At 54.9% G+C, this 24293-nt stretch overlaps 1 protein-coding gene across 1 annotated transcript; it reads right to left on the minus strand.

Annotated features, from left to right (window-relative positions):
• Positions 1 to 1143: 1143 nt before the first annotated feature.
• WNT9B (Wnt family member 9B) lies at positions 1144 to 23685 on the minus strand. The gene is made up of 4 exons (XM_046674654.1): positions 23556 to 23685; positions 7983 to 8239; positions 6267 to 6532; positions 1144 to 5389 (listed from the first exon to the last, which is right to left on the minus strand). The coding sequence occupies exons 1-4, from the start codon at positions 23633 to 23635 to the stop codon at positions 4916 to 4918; spliced, it is 1077 nt and encodes a 358-aa protein (XP_046530610.1). The 5' UTR covers positions 23636 to 23685; the 3' UTR covers positions 1144 to 4915.
• Positions 23686 to 24293: the final 608 nt, after the last annotated feature.

The raw sequence follows: 24293 nt of genomic DNA on the forward strand, positions 1-24293 counted from the left end.
AGGAAGAGTGGTGCAGCTAAGGGTGGAGAGGCCTCAGGGGCTGTTTGGGAGCTGGTTTGCAGGCAGGCTCAGGGAAAGGCTCCAACGGGGGTGAAGGGGGGCTGAAGGCAGTGTAGGGTAGAAAGAACATAGACTTTGGAGGCAAAGGCTCACGTCTGCTGCCTACCTATGTGGCCTGCAGTGAGTCATTTAACTATTTTGTGCCTCAGTTTCCCCATCTGTTAAAAGGGAAGAAGGGTGCCTGCCTTGTGAGGCTCAAGTGAGGACACAGGTGAAAATGCCTTGGTACCCTGGAGCCTGCCACTGCGTGTGGACCCTTCTGTCACTACTCAGAACCAGCTGGTCTTCAGGCCTGGGGACACAGGGCAGAAGGGACATGCGAGGACAGGCATGCAGATGGAAATAAAGGTGCTCTCAGGGTCAGACTGAGGACCTCCCTCTGTTTCCTCCCTGGGGACCCCGTGTGGATTCCAGCAGGGCTGAGGAACTGGGGCAGGGCAGGGACAAGCCCTCTCTGCTGCCCTTTGCTCAGAAGGGGCCTCCTTCCCCACCCGACCCCCAGGAGCAGCAGCTGGTTGAGGACATGCTCTTCCCAAAGCATGCTGGGAAGGCAGTGTGGCCAGAGGAGGACCTCTAGGGCTGAAGCATAAATGGCCCCAACCATTGCATGGCCGTGCCTCTCGTTTCTCCTGTGGGACCATAAGTCCCCAAAGGCTCCTGCTGTGCCTTATCTTCCCCGTGTCCCCCAACCCGCATTGCTGGCCATAGGGTGAGGGCGCCAGAAATACTTATCCTCTCTGGGAGGGGACCCAGGCTCCAGCCTGGTCTGACTTGGTCTGTCACTTCTTCTAAGCCTCAGTTTACCCAGAATCCATAAACTGGGGTGATCCATCCCTGCCCTACTGACCTCTGGGTCTGGGGGAAGGCGGCAGTAAAGCAGGAAGAATCCACCCTTTGGAGGCCAGCAGCTCTGTGCTCCGACCTCGACACCACTGCTTGCTAGTGGCATTCAGGAGGCTTCACATCTCCCCACCTCCACTTCCTTAACCATAAGTTGGGGTGGTCATGTCCAACATGCAGGGTTATTGCAATAAATCGAGACAAAATAGGTACAAATAGCTGACGTGTCGTTTATTGGTTTAGTGTCTCTCTCCCCCCCGGGGCGTCAGCCCCACGAGACGGGGACTTGGTCTTGCTCACGGCTGCACCCCAGCACTCAGAGAGGTGCCCGGCGCTCAGCAGGAGCTCCCCAAATGATCGATGATTGAATGGGTGGACATAACAGGCGCTGGATATCTGATAGCTCCCATTGTAATTCTAAAATGTGTTGAGACAAAAAGCATTTGACGTTCCTGGTTGTTGAGAAAGGAAACTCTGGAAAGCAAGAAACAATCTTCAGGGTTGGCATGAGTCTGTCTGTTGGTCTGTCTGCCAGGCAGTGGAGGATGCTAGGGAAGCTGAGCTCATCTGGACCAGGGGGCAGACACGACGTGCCCACCAGAGCCAGGCAGAAACATCCAAAGTGCGATGGGCTGAGGAGGGAGGTACTTGGTAAACGGGGGAGCCCTGTGCATCCCGTCTGCTGGGGCTCCCTCTTGCCAGCTGACTGTGGCCCGGTGGGAATGCAGCCTCTGTGTGCCAGCGCAGCTGATTTTACAAGACAAGCCAGAAAGCCAATGGAAAATAATTCATTTTTAGAATAAAAACACAAATGAGAACAAACAAAACCCATTGGTGGGCTGGGAGGGGCCCTGTGATTAGCCTGACTCTCCGGCAGCATGGGCAGAAGGAGGGTGGGCCCGATGGTGGAGCATCTGGCATGCCCTCCACGGGGTCCTCGTCTCTCCAGGCCTCTCAGGGAGCTGCAGCCGCTGAGACCCAGGACTCCACATAGGGAAATGCTGATGTGCCGTCCAGATCCAAAAGGCCAGGGTCACACACAGCCAGGGAAGCAGCCACTTCCTTGGGTTCTTGAGCTCAGGGTGTGTCCAGGCTTTGGGGATCCCAGGCTCAGAGTAAGTCAGCTCCCATGGTGCCTGGCCCACGCAGAAGTTCAGGAAATATCCATTGAACGAACCTCTCCAGTGTGACTTTGAGCACAGCCCTGCATCTCTCAGCCACATCTGTGAAATGGGCACAGTAATGTGGCCCCACCGAACCCACAGGGATAGTGGGGGAAATTAAGTGAGATTAAGGGGACGAAAGTGTTTCTGAAGATCGAAAGTGCTTTACAAATGCAAGGTGTGGTCATCCTTGTTGTCATTATCATTATGAACAAGACAGTTTTGCCAGAGCAGAAGGAGGAGCCTGGGACCTGGAAGAGCAGAGATTTTACAAAGACCACAAGGAGGAGCCAGATGGAGCCCACCAGGGCTCATGTGCTGACGGCATGCTCGCTCACCAGCAATGAGACAGACCCGGTCACGGGACACAGGAGCCTGTGCCATCTCCTCTCCAGTCACCTGGTGTCCAGGTCAGTGGGGACCCCAGTCAGGCCAGGCTGTATCTCCCCAGACAGATGGCTTCCAGCAGAACACACAGACCCCACAGGTGCTGCCCATGGAATATAGAAACTATATAAATAACATAAATATTTTCTCATATATCTTAGCTATATAAATTATTCTTTCGCCCTAAATACTATATATGTGAGGTAGACAAAAAATACCCTGTGAGTGTTTCCCTTAAAGCTGTAGAAAGAGGAATCAGTGGTCACTGGTCCCTAGGGGCCCCAGCAGGGCTGAGGTGAACCTCTGGGGGCAACTGGAAGAGAAAGGGGTGGGAGCAAGAAAGGAGAAGAGAGGGAGATGCTGGACAGGGAGGACCCCACAGCCCAAGCGGCCCTCAGAGCCTGTGCCCGTGCCATTGGCCTGGTTGGTGTTAGTGGCCAGCCACGGCCGCAGTCCCTCAGCTTCTGCCCTTTATCCTCCCGAACACCAGCCCTGCTGCCCACAGAGTTGGGACGCAGATGGTGTGTTTTGGGATCAGGCCCCCTCTTCCTGCCAGAGAGCCTAGGGCTGAGCCGGGGTGGAAGCAGAGCTGGGGTCTCAGAGGGGCAAGATGGATCAGCTGGCAGAGAGAAAGTCTCTACGCATTGGGGGAGTGGGAGAAACCAGAAAGCCAGCCCTCTCTCCTTTTTGCTCTTCCTGCAAAGTCAGTCCAGTGAGGGGCCTCAGGCCAGTCTGGCTTCTCATCAGAGCCTCTGCGGTCAAGGATCCTTCCAGGATCTTGCAGGGTCATCCTGATCCACTGAAGACAGGGCAGCTCCTCCAGACCCTTGGCGGTCTCAGGCAGCCCCGGGGCTTCTTTCTGGGACTTGCACTGACAGTTTCTGAACATTCGGCTAATTCTGAAGTTTCCTGTTTCAGTAGAGGGTCAGCAACTCTGGGTTCAGGGAGAAAGGAAGCTGACAGAGGACGCAGCAGGACTGGCAAAGCAGCCGAAGTCTTCCCAAGGGAGGTCCCCTCCTCCTGGCATTGGGCCCTGTGCTGGGGAAGCATGCAGCCTCCAGCAAAGTGACCCCTGCAAGGTCTTGGTCCTGAATCAGAGAGGTATGTGCTGCTAAACAGGAACACTCAGCCTGGCAGGTCTAAGGGGTGTGCACACCTGCATGTGTGCGTGTATTTGTGTGTGTGCCAGTTTCTCTCTCTTCCTCCCACACTGAGCCTTAGTTGGTAGAACTGGAAATGTCCACAGGATGAGAGGAAATTAGTAAAATCACTTCTATTCTCAGGTAAGAGGCAAAGTGGGGGGCCATTAGTAAATGAAGGGGGCTCCCAAGGAGCCAGGCTTAGCAAAGACTTTCTCACGCCTTTAACTCCAGCCAGGGAAAAAACCCTTAATTAGATGAGCAGCTATCAGAGTAGAAATGTAATGAGAATCAGAACCATAAGCAAACCCTCCTGTACACGAACGTCAGCTGTGTTGGGGCCACACAGGTGGACCCCAGCCATAAGCAGTTGACCAAAGCGGGCTCAAGGGGAGACTGAGAAACTGAGCTCCCCATGTCCCTGCCTGGCACCAGGGGGCTGTCACCCTCTCCTGGCCTGAGACTAAAGGTTATATGTCACAGGGAAAATGGGAGAGGTCACTGTCTCCCTGTGTAACCTCGGTGCACGATCTGCGCCCCACCCTGGGGACCGGCTCTCCCTACTGATCTGGCCTTCACAGGTGCTCTTACTGAGCAGGGCTGGGTGGGTGCCGATAACTCAGCTCTCAAGACCAGAATGAGGCCTCCACGCAGGCATCTTTTAAAAACCAAATCAAGGACACAGGACTCCAGGGCGCATATCTAACTCGGGTCCTCGCAAGCCCAAGCCTTCCCTTCTCCAAACCAACAGCTCCTCCCACCCAGCCTTCCGCCTCTCTGGCAGTCAAGCCACGGGGTAGTGAAGAGCTACAGCCCCAGGGCTCACTGCGACCTGAGCAGGGCCTGAGGGCTGGACTGACAGCCAGACTCCGTCCTTTGTTTCTGGTTGACACTGCCTCCTTGCACCTTCTTGGCCCAGAGCTTGCCTCCCAACATCTTGCTGCCTCTAGGCCACTCATCTCAGGAATCGAGATGGTGGGATGTCCCCTCTTTCCCCTCCAAACCCTCAGTTCTGCTCTCCTCTTGGTCTCCCTTATTTCCCTCCACATCCTTTCCAGTCTGCCCTCCTGCTCCAAGTCCTCAGCCAGGCTGGGGATCCTCAGGGTCAGGGGTGGGCCCGCACCTCTCTTTGCTGAGTGTTGAGGGAGGGAAAGGCTACCGAGGCCTGGTGGAGAGAGGAGTAGGTGTGCACTGGCACGTATGTCGGTGAGTGCATGCATGCTGTGTGTGCCTGCCCGGAGGGGCTGGCTGGACAGCTGGGTGGCTTCGAGGTGACCAGGTGCCACGGGAGGTCCTGGCTGCCAGCTGGCACACTGGGCAACAGGGCTAGTGCTTGCAGGTGTACACGAGCTCCTCCTGCACGCACTGCTGGCACTCCACATAGCAGCACCACTGCACCTGGCAGTGGCAGGAGAAGGCCACCAGGCGGCTCTGGGTGTCATAGCCCCGCCCGCAGCACAGGCTGCTGCAGCTGGCCTCCCGGGAGCACACCCTGCCCGCCGTGCCTGGCGAGTACTTGCTGGGCCGGCAGAAACTGGGTGAGTCCTCCATGTAGACGAGGTCCCCAGGCCGGGGGGCCAGGCCCTTGTTGGGGCTGCCCGGCCTGGCGGGTGCCCACAACTCCAGGCGGCCCAAGGCCTCGTTGGTGGCACTGGACACCTTGACAGCTGAGTCGTAGCGCAGCTTCAGCACCTGGCCCATCTCGCGGAATGGGGACAGCTGCTTCCAGCAGGTGCGCACGGCGCAGGAGCCGGACACACCGTGGCACTTACACGTGGTCCTGAGGCCACTCTTCACGGCCTGCAAGGAGAGGCAGAATGGAGGTGCTGTCAGAGGTGGGGCCCACAGTATAAACCTGTCCCAGAGCGCTAGCCCCGGCAGGGGAATGTCAGGAGGATAGGAAAGAGACAGGGGCAGGCTCACAGGAGGGGGGCAAATAGGACTCAAGCTAGTCCACGTGGCACCTTTATGCACACTAGCCCAAGGCTCCCCTCCTGCTGGGCAGAGGCAGTCCTGTGCCAACGCGCATGCCTCTCTGAGAGCAATGTGAGCCGGGTCTCAGCCTCAGCTGCTCCCCTGGGCCCAGAGTCCTTGTGGAGTAGACAGCTTACACAACCGAACATAGCAGCCCTGGTTTATACCAACTCAGTGATGAGGACACAGAACACAATTCAATTTCCTAAAGAATTGGAGCACTAGCCTCTCTCAGCTTTCTCATCCCAATAGACCTGGATACTCTTTATCCTCCAGTCCTCCCACTGCTGTGTGACCTCAGCTAAGTCCCTCCCCTTCGCTGGCCTCTGTCTTCCCATTTGTACAATGGAGGAGGGGCAGGGGTTTTACCACATCAGTTTGCAAACAATGTTGGTTTCTAGGACCCGCAGGAAGGCCAGTCCTTGGAATGGAGACCCCTCTCCAAACATGTTCCCGCCTCACCAAGGCCTGGTCCCAAGCTGGTTCCCAGCCACTGATGATGCCCAAGACCCTTCCCTACTTCCTGGAACCTAGTAATGGTCCAGAGTAGATGCCCAAACACTGCTGGTTGAAGGAATGAGGTCCATCTTGGGACCACTCTGTGTGTGTGCTGGGGGCCAGGGCCAGTGCCTCCTGCAGACCCTGGTCCCCAGCCCTGCACTCTGGCTGGGCAGGGTTACGGGCCACCTGGGTATGTGCTCACCTTGATGCCCACGTGGGTGTTGTGGGCATCTGCCCGTGCCCGCAGGTCCTTGCTTCCTCTCTTGGGCCCCAGGAAGTTGCTCAGGAACTTGGTGCTGTACTTGAGGTTGTCGCCACACACGCCCCACTGCCAGGCCTGCCGGCTCTCCAGGCCTGGAGAGTCATCGCAGGTGCAGCGCTCCATGCGCCCAGCGCTGCAGGCCCGGGCCAAAGTGTGCGTGAGGGCGGCCGAGGACACTGCATACAGGAAGGCTGTCTCCTTGAAACCTGGGCCGGGCACCGGGGGATCCGGGAGGGAGGAGGAGAGTGGGCTCAGAGGCTGCCAGCTGCCGTCCCAGGGCAGGAGGGGGCGGTGGGGATGCTAGCGGTGGTGAGCAGGACGAGGGGCATGTGAGCCTGAGGACACAGCTCGGGGCAGCCTCCCTGTCACCTGCACCATAAACTCAGGCTGCCAGTTACTGTTTCAATGGAACTTTCAAATTCGCTGTGGAGTATGTGCCCAGACTCCCAGGGCGGCAGGACAGGACTTACTCCCTCTGCTGAACAGATAAGAACACTCCGATGCAAAAAGAAGTGACTCAGGCACCTGGCGATGGGCAAAGCTGGGCTAAACCACTGATAGTGTCTCCATGTAGACATGTGGGCAAGTTGGACCAACCCATTTCTGAGACCCCTGATCCCTGGAAATATGCCCTGTGGGCTTCCTGTGCTTCATGATGCCTCTCGAATGGCATTCTCTGCTACCTACTGTGGAGGAGACCCAGTGACAGAGTGACCTTGGGTCTCCTGCCTGATTTGTCCCAGACTGACCAGCCACCCACTTCCGGGACCATGGCAACTCTTGCACTGTGCCGGCATGGCCAAAGCTGGCCTCCCCCGTGAGCTCCGTGCCTCCTGCCTGCTCTCCAAGGTGCTGGGGTGCTGGGGTGCTGGTGACACTGGGGCGGGGCATTGGTTCTGCCCCAGACCCTCCACAGTCATGGAGAGCAGCTGGCCTGAAAGGGGGCTGGCTGCCCCTGTACACCACCACTGCTTTGTGTAAAAGCCCCTTGCTGCTTGGTGATAGAGTCACATGATGACCTGTTTTCCCTCCTAGGTTGTATGCTTTCCGAGGGCATACGGGGTCCTGTCCAGCTCTGTGCCTCCAGTGTCCAGCACAGTGCCTGGCTCTCTGTGAGCCTCGACAGATGCTTAGCGAATAGATGCCTGGGTGGGGGCATGGAAGGATACAGAGAGGGAGGGAGGGAGGCAGGACAGGAATGGAAGGGAAGCGGGGAAGGATGGATCGATGGGTGTGAGGAACAAAGAAACAGGTGAATGAGTGAACAAATGAATTGGGCCTGTCTCATGTTATTTGGCCAACCGTTAACTGCCTTCCATGCTTATCTGCTCTTGCACCTTGTTGTGCGTTTGTGTGTGTGTGTGTGGAGGAACCTGAGAAAGAGGACTGAGGGACCAGCCATCTCATCTGTGGGCTCCTCCAGGATGAGCTATCCCTCCTCTTCTGTGTCTTCCTTGCTCCTTCATTCTCCAAAAAGGGGGAAAGTCTGGGTCTCATTAACTCCCGGGACTCTTCTCACTCAGGAGTCTTCTGGGTTCACAAGGGCAGTGTGGCCTGGGCACAGGTGCCAAGGGAACAGGAAGGGCAGCCTCGTGCCCAGCCCGCCTCCTCCCCAACCTCCTCTGCAGCCCCCTCCTCCCCAGCCCTTCTCCCTACCTCTCTTGAGCAGGGCCGTCCTCCCCTCCAGGCTGCAGTTCCAGCGCTCGTGGCGGAACTGGAACTGGCACTCGAGCAGGCTGAGGTGCGCGGCCTCCTGCAGCGTCTCCGCCAGGCCCGGCTCCCGTCGACAGAGCTGCTTCTGCCGGCGGGACAGCTTCAGCAGGTCACACTGCTTCAGGTGGGCCCCACCCTGCGCCGGGGCCGCGGCGGTGCCCAGCCCTGGGAAGGGCGTCAGGACCTCCCGCCCGGTCAGGCTAGAGAGGGCGAGAGGGGGGAGACCAGTGACCTTTAGGGGTTGTGACAGGGAAGACGAAGGATGACAATCCCTGTGGACATGGGGCAGGTGAGGAGAAGGGGGCCTTCTCAGAGGCTTCACTTACTGCCCTTCTGGGAGGGAGGCTGGCCCCATGGGGCAATGTCCCCATGTTACACAGTAGAAAACCAAGGTGCCTGTAACAGGGGCTAGTGCAGGATCTCAAACCCAAGTTTTCCAGACGCCAAAGTCTCTGCTCTTCTTACCCACCCTATTTCCCAAACCTGCCCAATCAGAAAAATCATCTGGGGTGCTTGTTAAAAATATGAACTCCCAGGATCCACACTGGGCAATTCTGATACGGGTGGCCTGGAGTGGGACCTGGGGATCTGTGTATCTACCACATTCCCTGGGCAGCTGGAATAGGGAAAGTTTGGGAAATAGTGCACATAGTATCTGCTGCTGCCCAGAGGAGAGAGCTGTATCCTGAGAGGGGACAGACAGACAGGTGTAGACAGCAGACTCCCAGCCAGTGTTCCTGATGCTCCTCTCTCCCTTACGTTATGTTGCCGCCCACTAATCCCATGCCAGCCGAACTCGCTTCCAAACTTCCCAGGTAGATCTTCAACCATCTGGCCACTCAGTGCCTGTTACACAGAGATGCCTGGGGAATACCTGTTTGGATGGAAGGAAGGAGGGAAGGAGCGAAGGAAGGGTAGGCGGGTGGACGGACTGACAGATGGGTGGATGAAGGGGAGGGAGCTGAATTTCCATCAGGCCATCAGCCCCAGACTTCTCATTCTACTCTATCCAAAGCCCAGGGATTCTGGAGTCAGGCTGCCGGGTTCTAAGTCTGATGCCTCTTCCTAGCTGTGTAAACTTAAAGCCTTAGTTTTCCTCTGGAAAGTGAAGAGTGATCCTTTCTACCTCCCGGAGCTGCTGGGAGGGTCACATGAAAAGTACCAGTGCCTGGGACATGCTGGTTCACCTTCCTGCTAGCTGGAGTTTCTCAAAATTTCTTGCCCTTACAAGATGCTTCACTCTGTGACCTGGGCAGAGTCTTCTCTTTGTGCAGATCAGGAAACAAAGGTTTTATGAAGAGGCAGGGACTGGCCCGAGTCATACGGCAGATCAGCAGGAAGGTCGGGGCTAGGATCAGAACGCAGCTTTCCTCTCCCCACAAGTATGTGTAAGATGCTTTCCTAGTTCAAAATGTTTGCTGTCCCGTACCCCGGTGGCCCTCAGTGTGGGTGGAATACACGTCACTCTGGGACCTGGGCTGGAGGAAGCAGCCCCTTTCTGGAACATGCTGGCCTCATGGCCAAGGTAAAAGAGAAAAGGCGGAACCAGGTCATGTCTCTCAAGGCTCCTGCTTGGATGTGGCACTTGTCACTCCTGCTCTTGTGCCCCCCGGCCAAGGTAAGCCCTGTGCCCAAGCCCTGAGTGTTCAGAGAGGCCCATGTCCCAAGGGCCATGGGTCTGGCTCTCCTGTTTGGAGTCACCTGCCCCAGCCAGGACATCTGACTGGATTCTCCACCCTGTCTGCCTGCCCCTGGGAGGGTGTGCATCCTGGCCAGGCCCCAGGTGCCCCCAGAAAGTGCCCATAGATTCCAAACCCATCAGGTGCAGTCAACCCAGTGTGGAGCATATCTCCGAAACCTCCGAGCAGAGACAGATGCTATCAGGCTCCTCCGGGCCCAGCCTGGCCCTGGGCTCCCCTCCCAGACAGGGTGAGGGCAGGGACCCATTAATCATTAATCTGGGGGCAAATGGGTAAATTTCCAGTCCACCAGGTCTACACCCAAACCCCTCCCTGCAGCCTCACAGGAAATCCTTCGAGCTTGACCCTTGGCAGGTCCAGAGCAGAATCCGATGTCAACTCCAGCTGAGGAGGCCCCACCTGACTGACTTCCAGTGTGGAGGGCAGCTCGGGGGCTGCAGCGAGCAAGGGGGCAGCAGCCATCCAGCCCCTTAGATGTCCTCCTCCCCACACCAGGGGCTGGTGTGAGGGGCAACTTCTGCTCACACAGTTCTTGTGTTTCATACCAGCTGATTGACACATGAGACAGCAGCAGAGAGGCATGGGAATTCTTGCCCACAGGGCTGCACATCCTTCAAGGCCTGTCTCAAATGCCATTTTAAGAACAATAGCTATTATTATATCATTATAGCTATATTATCTAATATATAATTTATATTATATCATCTATTACTTTTTGGGTGCTTCTTACTAAGCCCTGTAAATTACTATTGCAGATACCTGTTGGGTTGGCTGCCTACCTGTTCCTTCTATCTCCATGGTTACCATGTGGCCCCTGTTGGCCATTTTTTATATCACATGTGCTTGCTGCTCTGGCCTGTGGATTGGACCAATGAGGATCACATGACCCAAGCTGGACCAATCAGTCCTTTCTCTGGGAATTTGGAATTTTAATTAAGAGAGCATACAGTTGCTTGCTCTCTGTTTCTTTCTTTGGGTGATTGGGCCTCTACCTCAGGAGATAAAAAGAGGAAGCTGGTCCAAAGAGAGAGAAAAAGAACAAATCAGACACATAGAGAGAAGCAGAGGTGAGAGTGGGAGGGAGAGTCTGAGGAGCTTTTCTGCCCCTGGCTCCGGCGTCTTCCTGAGGTCAGCTGCGTTCTTGCTGGAGACACTCCCATCTGGAGCACAGCATCAAGGCTGGGAGCTGGTTTGTGTAACCAAGGGTGCCGTCCCTGATCACGACCTGCTGACAGCCATGGAGTACCAGTGTGCCCTAGGCTGCACTTGTGAGCCAGGCTTGACAAACACCCTTTCCCTCATCCACAGGCACCTGTTTTTTTTAATTTCATGTAATAGACCCTGTGATTGATGGCCCCAGGAGTCCAGTATAAAGTCGGTTAATTTTATTAGCGGTAATGACACTTAGTAGCGATTAATGGTCAGGAAAGGCAGCCAACCGCACAGAGGCCCCAGGCCACGCTGGGCCCTGGTCTGCCCAGGGCTGCTCTCAAAAAAGGCTCCTGGCCCTGCCTGGGGACCCCTGCGGGGCCAGAGAAGACAGCCCAGGGGGCTTCCAGGATTCAGTTTCCCTTTTATTTGTTTTCTGTGTTGCAGTTTGGGATCACATTTCCTTCGAAGAAATAGTGCCATGACATCAAATTTAGAAAACTTCTCAACTTATTTCCTTAAACAGTGCCAGTGAACTCTCATACACATGCCCACCCCTGGCATCTCCTGGGCAGGTTTCTCCTGGACCACAGAAGAATCCCAGTGCTGCATGTTCCAGTCTGTCCAGGGTCAGTGGGCACGATCCCCTCCCCTTGAAGAAACCATGCTCTCCGACACTCCAGGCCTGAGAACCCCACCCACCTGGCCCCAGGGACCACCAAACCCCTGAGAAGAAACAGAGTTCACCTTGGGACAATCGCTCACACCTGCTGGAGGGCAGGGACCCATGGACCTCAGGCCTCCAAGGTGGTTCTGGCCTGGGGAGTCTAGTCCCGGGTCTGCCTGCACTCACTGGTGACCTGGGACATGTCCGCTCCCCGGCTGAGCTCATTCCATCTAACAAATACACATTGACCAGCGGGAGCACGTGACCGGAGGCAGACAGGCTGGGTTCGAATCCTACCTCCACCCCTGACCAGTTGTGCTGCCTTGGGCAAGGCACTTCACCGACCCCCTAAAATGCAACCACAGTACCTGCCTCACAGGGGTGTGGCAAGGATTAAATGAGTTCACATCTCTAGGGCTCTTGGAACAGCGCCTGGTACATGGTAAGCTCCAGAGAAGTGTCCTTATTAAGCTCCTGCCATGTGCCAGGTGTGTGCTGGGCGCTGGGAGGCGCTCCTGCCCTCAAGGAGCTCCCAGTCTGGAGGGAACTTGGGTTGGATTCAGGAGTACTCTAGACCCTCTGTGGCCCCAAGAAGCAGGGGACGCAGCCCAGCTCCCCAAGGAACAATCCATAGCTGCTCAGGGACCCAGATCAGAACTCCTAGCCCTATCTGGGTGAGTATCTGATCAGGGCCAGTCCTGTCCTGCCTGTAGTGGGAGGCCTTCGGGTGGGGAGGAGGCAGGAGAACGTTCCAGGGAGCACTCCCAGCTAGCCAGGGAGGACCTGGCAGGTGTCGGGCATTTCCCTTCACCTACGGGTGCCCCAGGTTCTGTTCTTTCACCCCTACCTCATCCTTGTTTCTGCTCGAGAGGGTCTGATGGCTCCAGAGGAGGCTGCCCCCAGGATGTGGGTGGGTGAGTGGGTGGGAAAAGCAGGATAAGGCTGGCGGTTCCCAGGGCACCAGGTAACGCCAGTGTGTCTGGACCCTTAGCTGGAGGGGCCAGGAGCTGTGCCTGGCACCAGGGCCCATGCCAATGGCAGGCAGCTGCCTGGGAACCAGGAAAGCCTTGCCCTGCCTGGAGCATTGGCCTTGGCCCTGCCAAACCCCATTAGATGCTCCCGATAACAGGCTTCCGCTGCAGGGCCATTTGCATGGTAAGTGCTCCCTTTGTGCTTTCATCTCAAGCATCTCAGTCCACCTCTCCAGGCCCTCACTAAAGCCCCTACACACACACACACACACACACACACACACTCCCCACCCTCACCCCACACTCTCCACTACCCACCTCTCCCCAGCAGAGGAGAGTTAGAGAGGCCAGTGCCTGGCCCAGGAAGAGAGGGCCCATGGCTCCAGACAGTCCTTCTTCAGAGAGGGGGACCCCGCAACACCCACCCAGGGCTTCTCCCCCCTCCTCGCATCATCTGAGGAGCCCCCAGGTTTATGCTGCTGACCAGCACATCCTTCCCTTCATCTCGCAGCCTCCTCTCTCCTCTGAGGACTCAATGGCACCTCACACCTCCTCCAAGAAGATGTCCTTAATGAGCAGCCCACTGAATCGGGCAGTTACCATCTCCTATCATACGCCAACTCCCCCCACACCCTCCTTCACTCACTCCTTCATTGCAATATAAATATAAAGGACTTCACTGAGCATCAGCTTCAGGCCAGGTCTCCCACAGCAGACTGAAATAAGGGAGACCACTCACTCTTCCCTTGCTGGGGTCCCCTCAGCCCCTCCTGGATCCAGCCTTCCTTTCCTCCCCTGCTCTTAACCTCAGGACCCACCTCGAGGACTGAATCTCGTCACCACCTCCCCCCAGAGCCCATGCCGAGCCTCGGCCCCCACCACCGCTGGCTCAGAGAGAAAAGAGCCGGCCCAGCTGCAGGCTTTGTCTCTCCAAGAACAGCTCCACTTCCTGTTTCGCAGCCAAGATGGGCTGCCACGGAGGAGGATGGCATCAGGACGTGCGCTCACCAGATAAGTGGGCAGCAAGCAGCCCGCACAGCAAGCCTGCTTTGCATCTCAACAATCTCGGGTATTTGGAGCGCGTGGCTTGTGCAACATCTGTGGAGGAAATGCTGCCCCCGCCTCCCTCCTGTCTCTCTCCGTTGTCACTCAGGCTCAGGCTGGAGCTGAGGAGAGGAAGCCTTTGTCCCTGGCATGCACGGATTGGGTGGCACAGTGGCCATGGAGGGTACCAAAAGTCACTCCCGTGGGGAGGAATCCCTCCCCTCTACCAGTCTGGGATTCTGAACATCTCCCCCAGTTCCCTGCTGGGTCCGAATGCACGCCATTGGAATCATTACATTTTAGGGCTGGAGAAGTCCTTCAAGAGCACCCAGTCAGAGGATCTGCCCTGACGGCTCCTGGGAGGTGTCCCAGAGGCTTCTGGGGGAAGGCAGGAGGGCGAGAGGTTTGCCAAGTGAGCAGGTCTCTGCTTTAACCTGTCTGGTGCCCTGGGAGTTGGTGTAAGATTTATCATCCAAGGTCACCCGCTGAGTTAGTGGCAGGGCTGGGACTGTGCCCCGGGTCTTCTGACACCCTCTATAAGCCTGATGGTTTCTGCTTTCAGTTTCAGTGCTACACTTCAGGGAGGCAAAATCAATTGTCACCGCAGCAAACATCTAGGGCGACAGGAACACAAGACAGGTAGGAGGGAAGGAAGCCCAGTCAGGACTCTTCTGACCTCCCCGGAAGCCCAAGAGGTGGGCCCTCAGAAAGGGAGAGAAGGATCCTTTGTTTAAAAGGCTACTTTTTCCAGATATAAAACTCAGTCTCTTTTCAGCCAAACGTTGGAAATAAAACTTAGAGAAGTGGCCTGCCTATTCATACTAAAGTGTGAGAGTCTGATACAATGCCAGTGCCTGAGAACATGCTTTGCTAGATAGAAGGAAGATCAAAGGAGAGGTTCCAGTAGTATGAAGAGAGAGAGTGGAAGGGGGAGCCTGGGGCGATGAGGGGTGGGGCAGAGGCGAGAGCAGCTGAGAACAGACAGGCCTCCCCAGCTCTGGGCTCACAGGCCCAGCCCTGACCCGGGAGGAGCAGCTCAGGAGGCTCAGAAAGGCAAGCAGTCGCTGAGGCTGTATCTCTTTGTGGCCAGCGACACCCCTACCCAGCTCTGCCCCAACCATGGGATGCTGGCTCCTGGGTAACCGGTTAAGCTATTTAACCATGGTCAGTTGACCAACTAAGCAACTTGGCAAGCTCTTGAGTGGCCGCCCTCTTCCCCATGGACAGGCGGGCTCGGGCGGGGCTGTGGGCCCTGGAAGAGCCGGCCCCTGGGGCACTCCTCGTGCGCAACCTGTCTGGGACAAGGACAGCTCCTCGGTATGCAGGTTCTCTAGGCAGAGATGTCCCCTCTGTCCTCTCACAGGTCCGAGGGACAGCCCACACATCTCCACAGCCCTCCCCTCAGCTCCCGGAACCACTCCCTGAACACGAGTAGGGAGGGCCAGGTGGTCAGGCCAGCCCCAGGTGATGAGGAAGTTGTGAGCGGCTCCCTCCGGGATGGAGCAGGGTCCTCCAGAACAACTTCCCACCTTGGACCATCCTGGACACAGAGCCAGTCAGGGCCTTGGCAGAGGGCCCCTGCCCTCAGGCCAGTCTCCTCTTTGTCCTCTGCCATGGCCAGCTCAATCTAACCTCCCTGCCTTTCTTCACGCTGTAGTCCCTACCTGGGATGCCGTTTCCAGCCCCAAAACCCTCAGGGATCCCCTGGACTCTTATAGCCGCTTCCTTTTTCAACACTTGATTCAAAAATGCAGGGAATGGGAAAGGTGATCCTGAGGTCCCATCCAGCTCTAGCATGCTGTGATGCTTGCCTGCCTCCTCCAGGAAGCCCTCCTTACTTGCCATCCTCATCCCACTCTAATCATCCTTGTTCTTTGTCTTTTCCCACTTTTGTGGATATAGTACCATCAGGTCTACGTGGTTAGCACTTTCTTCTTCATCCTCAGGGCTGTACAGACAGTCTCTGCTGATGTCCTCCTGTCCCCAGCCTCCTTCTGATGCCCAGTGAGGACCAGCCAAGAACTTGGCCCAAGTCTTTCTTTAAAACTCAGCTTGTACAGCCTCTTGTGGCATCTGAGCTTTCTGGAGTTTCCCGCAGGTTCACAAACCTTTCTCTATAATTCCAAACTCCAGAAAGCTCGGACAACTACAGATCTTTTGTGTGGTTGTGGTGAACTCATATGGCAGCAAGTCCCAACCTGAACCAAGGTGAGAATATTTACAGTCTTTATTTAACCCAATGTGCAGATGTTTTATGCAAAAATAATACAGTGTCTGGTTGCGGGGTGCTGCCCTAGACCTTGCTAGGGAGGTTATGTTATACACAGTATGCATTATATTACCATTCCGAAAGCCAAAAAATTTTGAATTTTGAAGCACGTCTGTCCTCAAAGGGGTTGTAACTGTCAGGAAAGCAGACCTTCTCTGCTCTTGCCCTAAAACCAGTCTCTTTGGAATTTCCAGAACTGACTGAACTCTCCTGGCTCTTTGAGACTCCTCCTCATTCCCTCTTCAATCTTCTTCGCCTCTCCGGTGAGGGGATCTGGGCTGCCCTGCCCCCAGCTCATCTCGGCCACCACCAGGATTCCCACGGAAGGCAGGTGTGGCTGACTTCTGGGGTCTGATGGGGACAAGCCTCTGCTCCCTGCTTTGCTCCCAGTTCCTGTCCTGACAGAGGCCATGTGGTGGCAAAGCAGCGGTACGTAAGAGAGCCGAGTGTGAGTGGATGAAAGAGCAAACGTGATGGGGCAGAGGGGGAGGTTCCGGGGGAGGGGAAGGGCCAGCAAAAGGGAGAGGGGACTGCCACCCAGACGTTCACTGTGGACGAGGAGACGATGCCAGGGACTGTGCAGGGACTCAGCCAACAGCAGGGTCCCAAGACCTCTGCCTACGGGGTGCTATGCATGAGTTGGAGACATGAACATATGAAAAACTAGATAACAAACCAAGAGTTTAAGACATGCAGTACAAGAGACACCTATGACGTACGCCAAGTGGAGGCTGTGGAGGACAGGGTGGAGGGCTCGGAGTGTCAGAGCTCCCGGGGGAGCAGGGAGGTAGAGGTTGGCTCTGGATTCTGACAGACTAGAACTCAAACCTCAGTGCTGCTGACTACTAACTGTGTGCCTTTGGGCAAGGCACTTGGCCTCTCTGAGCTTTTTCTTGACTCACCTGTAAGTAAAGATAATCACACCAGCACCTACCTCCTGGGCTGTCACAATAGTTAAATGAGACGATGCACATAAAGTACTAAGCACAGGAAGGATTCAACTTGTTGTGAATTGTACAATAACTGTGATAAGTGAAGGTGAAAAGAAGAAGGAACAGATGTCACCAAAGACACTCCTTAGCTTGGGGTGCTCTAAGACTAACCTAGACTTCTTGGGTTCCCTATATATGGATAGCATTGCAGCACTTTTATGCATATTTCTTTAACCCTCACAACATTAGGAGGTAGGGATTAGCTCATTTTATAGATGGGCAAACTGAGGTCAGAGCAGCTGATCTGCCCTGCATCACAGTCAGTACGTGGTTGATGGAGGATTTGAACTTGATTGTGTGACTCTAAGCCCAGTGCTCTTTACACTATAGCAGGGCCTTGGGCCATCTCCCACCCTGCTCAGGCTGATGCTGGGGTGGGAGTCTCCCTCCCAGCACAGGGCCCAGCTCCTCCTGAGCCCAACTTCTCCCTGAGCACAAAACCCTGAAGGCAGGAGCACTACTCTTCCTTAGGACATGCCACCCAGGAGTCGCCTGCTCCTCTTCCCTCCCCTCCTTTTCCCCTCTTCAGCCTCAGAAACCCCACCACCATCCGTGGAAGAGGCTGGTTTGACCGTGAGCTCAACACTAGAGGCCAGCTCCTCGGGGAATTACAGCCTGGCCAGGGACAAGCCGGCCTAAATTCCTTCCCCAAACACAGTGATTCTTATCAGCGATGTTTGGCTTGCAATCCACCACCCCAAGGCAGTAAAATTTATTTCACCCGTCTTCGCTTCAACCCTGTTTGTCTCAAGACTCAATCGATTTCTAAAAATGTCATTTTTAAATAAAAACAATACCATCCAAATACATAAAACACTTAGGAATAGTTTTTTTTAAATATTTGCAAGACTTGTACACTCAAAATTACAAACCACTCCTGAAAGAAATTTCAAAAGCCCTAAATAGAGAGAGATTGCTGTTTATAAACCAGGAAACTCACGAGTGTTAGAATGTCAGTGTTCTATAAATTGATTTATAGATTCAGTGCAATTCCGACCCCTTTCCTGCAGATATTGATAAGTTGATACTAAAATTTATGTGGACATACAAAGAACCTAGAGTAGTCGAAACAATCTTGAAAAAAAAGGACAGTCAGAGAACCGATAGTCCTTGGTTTCAAGACTTATTAAACAGCGACAGTAATCAAGACAGTGTGGAAAAGGCACAGGATAAGCATACAGATTAATGGAACAGAATAGAGGCCCAGAAACAGGCCCTCCCGTGTTGGATCAATTAATTTGTAACAAAGATGACGATGGAGAAAAGGTCATCTTGTCAACAAGTGGTGCTGGAACAAGCGGATATCCACATGTAAAACAATAAACTTTGACCTTTATCTCACACCATACACACAAATTAACTCAAAACGAATCATAGACCTAAGCGTAAAAAGGTAAAACGATAAAGCCTCTAGAGGAAAACATAGAAGGAAATCTGCCACCTCTGGTAGGTAGAGATCTCTTGGATAGGACACAAAAAAAGCACAATCCAGGGGCCAGCCCTGCGGCCTAGTGGTTAAGTTTGGCGTGCGCTGCTTTGGCGGCCTGGGTTCGTGGGTTTGGATCCTGGGCAGACCATACCACTTGTCAGCCATGCTGTGGCGGCATTCCACATACAAAATAGAGGAAGACTGGCAGAGAGGTTAGCTCAGGACTAATCTTACTCAAGCAAAAAAAGAGGAAGATTGGCAATAGATGTTAGTGCAGGGTGAATCTTCCTCAGCAAGAAAATAGAAAGCACAAGCCATACAAGACAGAGTTGAAAAATTGCACTTCATCAAAATTTAAAACTTCTATTCTTCATAAGATATCATCAAGAAAATGAAAAGGGAAGCCACAGATGGGGATAAAATATTCCAAGTATTTTCTGACAAACTGCAAAATACATATAGAAGTCTTATAACTCAATATAATAACCCAATGAAAAAGATTTTTGAATGACCAATATGCACATGAAAAAATGTTCAACACACCATTCATCAATGGGAAAATGGAAATTAAAACCACAATGAGATACCAGTACATACCCACTAAAATCACCAAAGTTAAGACTGACAGTAGCCAACAAGAATAAGGAGTAATTGGAACTCTCGTAGATTACTGTGTAAAATGGTACGGCCACTTTGGAATACTGTTTGGCTGTTTCTTATAAAGGTAAACATACAGGTACCATACGATCTAACAATCTAGTCCTAGATATTTATCCAAGAGAAAGAAATACATATGCCCACAAAAAGACACGTACCTGAATGTTTATCTGGAATAGCCGCCAACTGGAAACAATCCAAATGTCTATCAACTGGTGAATGAACAAACATTGTGGTACATCCATACAATGGAATACTACTCAGTGGTGAAAAGGAATGTGCTACAGATATAGGCAACAACATGGATGAATCTCACAAGCATTATTTTGAGCAAACGAGTTCAGACACAAAAGGCTATGTACCATGTGATTCTGTTATACGAACTCTACAATGGGCAAAACTAACCTATAGTGACAGAAAGCAGGGGCTGGTAGGGGAGGGTTGACTGCAGAGGAGCACAGGGATCCTTTGGGACAATGGAAATGTTCCGTATTGTAATGTGGTTGTGGTTACACAGGGGTGTGTGTCTGTTAAAACCCAAACTGTGCACTTACAATGCATGCATTCTACTGTATGTAACGTTGATTTGGAAAAAAATAAAATAAAGTTTGTTTTGCTTCTGCACAATGATGACACTTCCACAACGCAAGAAGATGGTTGGAAGCCCAGCAACTAGCAAGAGGGAGGTTACACTGAGCACTCAGTCTGTGTTAGGCACCTAATCAGGCCCTTTCATTCATTGTCTCAATTAAGCCTCATGCCAGCCTTTAGGGTGGAAATTATCATCCCCCAAAGCTCAGCAAGGTTAAGACATTTGCCCAAAGTCACACAGCTAGCAAGAGGCGAGGCCAAGATTCAAACTCAGGTCTAGCTGGCTCAAAAGCGTGTGCTTTCATAAACTTCTCTGCACCATCCCTAGATAGGAAAGAAACCAACCAGCGCAGAGGTCGCACATTTAATAAGCGCCATCAAAGTCAGCTATGATTTAAAAGTAGCATCTACAGGAACTATTTCTAGCTACAAAGTCCTTGGAATGACTTGAAGCCTGGACTGGCTGAGAAGGTCTGTCATGTGCCCAGCTCGTCACATAATACAGTGAGTGTTCATTTATAAAACATCACAAAAGTTAATATTTGCAGAATTCCCAAGCCGTCCAAGCCAGAACATGAGCTCTTGAGGAGTCCTAGACCTCTAAGCCAGGACTAGCCTGTTAGGGAACATTAGGACCCCCAGGTGCTAAAGGGCCTGGAGGCAGTGACTTGACTGTGGCAACACAGAGTGGTCCAGAGCCCGAACAAAACTGGGCCCCTGACCTGGGCCCCTGACCTCTGGTCCACCTCTCATCCCGCTGTCCTCCCGCTGTCCTCTGGGAGCCCATCTGACACCACAGCAGGTCTCAACATCCCACTGCTCTCCATCCCACTGCTGAGGACCGAGGAGAATGGTGTGGCCTCATGCATCCCACTACAGCCAAGAGGGTCTGATAGAGTTAACCCAGCAGGGGATGGGGCTACCCTCCACCCACACCCCACACCCCTCCGGGGACGACACAGCATTAGCTCTGGAGGCTCTCCTCTGCAGGGCAAGGAGCCAGCCTGGAGGCAGGCCCTGGTTTCTATCCTGCCTCTCCCACTAACTTGCTGTATAACATACGGTGAGTCACTGAACATTTCTGACCCTTGGTTTCCTTTTGGGAACTATTTACACCCATCCTATAGACCTCAAGAATGATCTGAGTGGGGCCGGCCTGGTGGAGCAGTGGTTAGGTTCACACATTCCACTTTGGCGGCCTGGGGTTCGCCGGGGTGGGATTCCGGGTGCAGACATGGCACTGCTTGGCAAGCGATGCTATGGCAGGCATCCCACATATAAAGTAGAGGAAGATGGGGATGAATGTTAGCTCAGGGCCAATCTTCCTCAGCAAAAAGAGGAGGATTGGCAGCAGATGTTAGCTCAGGGCTAATCTTCCTCAAAAAAAAAAAAAAGTGATCTGAGGATCAGATGAGAGAGGGCTGTACTGCAATACTAATTATTACGTTAATATCACTGTCAACAGAATGAGGCGCTAGGCTCATGCAAAAGCACCAGAAGCAGCTGTGCTCACTGTCATTTGGGGATGATGGTTGCTTCCTCTGAAAAATGGGAATACATGACCTGCTCGAAGCAGGGAGTTGGACCAGAGATCTATCAGGGGTCACTTCCAACTCTTAAGTCTATGATTCTATGATTTCAAAGACCCCAAGAAGATTGGCCTCACCTGCCCTCCTGATGTTCGAATTTTCTTTTTATCAGGATGCCAAAACACTTCATCTTATAATAGAAATAAGATTTCAAATGCAAATGACCTGGAGAAAGGAAGAACACATTGCCTCACATTCTCACTACAGTGTGTATGACTGATAGAGATTTCTTCCAGAGAGCAAATTCTGATAGGGAGATGGAAAACCTGGCCTGACTGAGTCACAGCAGGGCATCCTCAATGAGAACTCAGTGAGACAGGCTGAATCCCGTCTGTTCTCTGAGACCAAACCCATGACAGCGCAAGGCCCCAATTTTAGCTTATTCTCTGCTTTCCCAACTGGCATGGTGGTGGCCAGCGCTTCCCAGCTGGGCTCATGACCAAACTTAGGTGACCCGATACACGGCTCCAATACTCAGCCCTACCCCAGGCCTCATCCACCATCACCCTCTCATTTCCAAGGCTGCCCCGTTCTCACAGGCCTCCAGTTCTAATCCTGGGCACCCCTACAAACTCCTTTCCCTTCCAACCACATGAGCCAGGGTGGTCCAGGCCTCCTGGAGCTCCTCTCTTCCCACCCCACCTAGCCCCTGCTCCATCCTCAACCCCCAAACCCAAGCAAACAAAAGAATTGTGGAAATGAGCTGGTGTCCAAGATGATGCAGGTGCCATTTGTCCTCCTACTCTCCATTCCAGCTCAGAAACCCCTGTCAGGGCTGGGACATCAAGATACTGCACCTGGTCTCCTTAATCATCATCATCATCATCACTAGCATTAGTTGAGCATTGACTATGAGCTACACCCTGTTCTAAGAGCTTTACAATAACTAACTCACATAACCCTCATATGAAATAAGCACTATTAGCCTCATTTTACAAATGAGAAACCGAGGCACAGAGAGGTTAAGTGACCTGGCCAAGAGCACACAGCTAGCAAGTGGCAGGGTGGGGATCCACCTGATAGTCTGTGCCTAACCCTTATAGCCTCTCTGTGGAGGCAGCAGCAGTGCCTTCAAGCCTGAAATCATCAGGAAACAGACATGCGTGTGCCCTGCTCTGGGAGGGCATCCAGAGGTTCAGTCGCATAAAGTACAGCCCCTTCTGTGTACAAAAGGGTGACTGAGGCCAGAGAGGGAAGGTCTTCCCAGGTCACCAGCAAGCTGAGCTCAGAGCTAGGGTCTGGGATGACTGCCTCCCCCCATATATTTCAGGAGAGGCCATTGCCCACAGGCAAGGCATGCTTTAACCAGGGTCATGACCTGGAATTAGCCCACAGCCCTTACTCCAGCCTGCGCGGGACCTCAGACCCTGACATGCCCTCCCTGGCAGGTCCTGAAGAGCAGTCTCTGGCAGGTCACCTGCTTGCAGTTTTGTTTTGGTTTTTGTCTTTGCTGTAGTCAGACTATGAACCTCACCCTGATTTAGGGTGAATCTCACAAAGCGGTGCGCTTTACAGTAACAGACTGCATATTGGGAGCAGGCTTTGGGTGGAGGTCAGGAAATTGCCTTCGCACCCACGACCCCATCACCCACCCCAAGTCCCTGCAGTTCAGGGTCAGAGAAGGAGGAACAATCGCCCTGTAACTTGCGCTCCAAACTCTCCCCGCTCCCACCCCTACTCTCTCCGCAGATGTGACCCCAGCTCTGCTCCTCCTTTCCCAATCACGTACACCGCCTCCCCTCCCGCTCTCTTCGTCATTCTGAGAGTTCACCCGACGCCAGGTCTGAGACGTGGTCGGGGTTTCAGCAGCGGACGGTTCCCTGCCGCGTCTCCAGCGGACCCTCCCCACGGTCCGCAGGTTCCTCCATTCCCCTTGGATAGGCGCGATCCCCTCCCCGGGCCTCAGTAACAACCGCTTCCACCATCCACCCAGCCCTCCGGGTCTCCGCTCCGCCGGGCGAAGGCAGAGCGTGGGGAGGGAGCTCGAGGCAAGGACTGTGGCTGGACAGAGCCCAGGAGAGGGGCAGAGGGGCACTGAGCGAGGATGCGGAGAAGGCATCAGAGCGCGGGCGGGACACCTGGACAGGTAGGGGTAGTGAGAGCCCGAGCGGACGGGGTCAGGGTCTAAGACGCATGTAGAGTCCGGGAGCTTGGGCTGGGAGGCGAGACCCGCGGAGCGAGCGGGATGAGGTCTCCGACACCGCGGGGTGAGAAGGGCGGCGGCGGAGGGGACCCGACATTCGGACGCTAGAAGATGCGATCGGGGCCAGGGAAGCCAGAGACGGAGCTCGGGGCGCGAAGTCGGACCGCGAGGTGAGGCCGGGCGCCCAGGGACTAAGGTCTGAGTTCGAGATCCCGCGGGGTTGGGGCCAGCGGGAGGGAAAAGTTGGCCCTGCTGCGGCCGGAGGAGGGGGACACAGGCTGCGGGGGCTCGGCCGGGGGCGCGGCGGGCACTGACCCGAAGTAGGCGGCGGCGGCGGCGGCGGGCAGCGCCAGCAGGCAGAGCGCGGCCAGGGCCAGCGCGGGCGGGGGGCGCATGGTGCCGGCGGCGCGGCGCCCTCTCGCATCTCCTTGCGCCGCTCAGCGCTCGCAGCGCAGCCACCAGCCGCCCGCGGGGCTTTAAACCCGGGCGGGGCGGAGCGGGCTCGGGGGGAGCGAGCGGCGCTGACGGCACCCCCGGGCGGCGAGCCCCCCGCCCCATTGGCCCCGCCGGCCTCGCCCCGCCCCGTTGCGGGTGGGGCCACCGCCCCGGGCCCGCCCCCGCCCCGCCCCGCCCCCATCTCCCCCTCCCACCCGCTCCAGGTGAGAGCTCACCTGACGCCGCGGCTGCCTGGGGACGCGGCGGCGGAACGTGAAGCCCCCCGGGCCTGGAGAGGCTGGGATGGGGTCCGAGGCGGGGACGAGGGAGTTTGTGCCTCTCCCGGGCGGGGGGGAAGGGACGCACAGGATTCTCTCCCCGGAGGTACAAGGGGTGGGGGGCGTAGAAGGAGGGCGGCGCCTGGAGTCTGCGGAGAAGCCGCGCGGGGTCCGCTCCGCTGCCCGGCGGTCCCGGTCTCTGCCCCGGTCCCGGGACTCTTTGAGGGCGGGGCCGGGTCCTGACGCAGAGCCGCTCTCCCGGAGCGGGAGATCCACGTCTATTGGCTGGGGGACCCTGCTGCCCGGCAAAAAGGGGTCCCTTAGAGCGGAGGAGGGAAAG

Source organism: Equus quagga, chromosome 11 (assembly GCF_021613505.1).
Source record: "Equus quagga isolate Etosha38 chromosome 11, UCLA_HA_Equagga_1.0, whole genome shotgun sequence".
Lineage (NCBI taxonomy): Eukaryota > Metazoa > Chordata > Mammalia > Perissodactyla > Equidae > Equus > Equus quagga.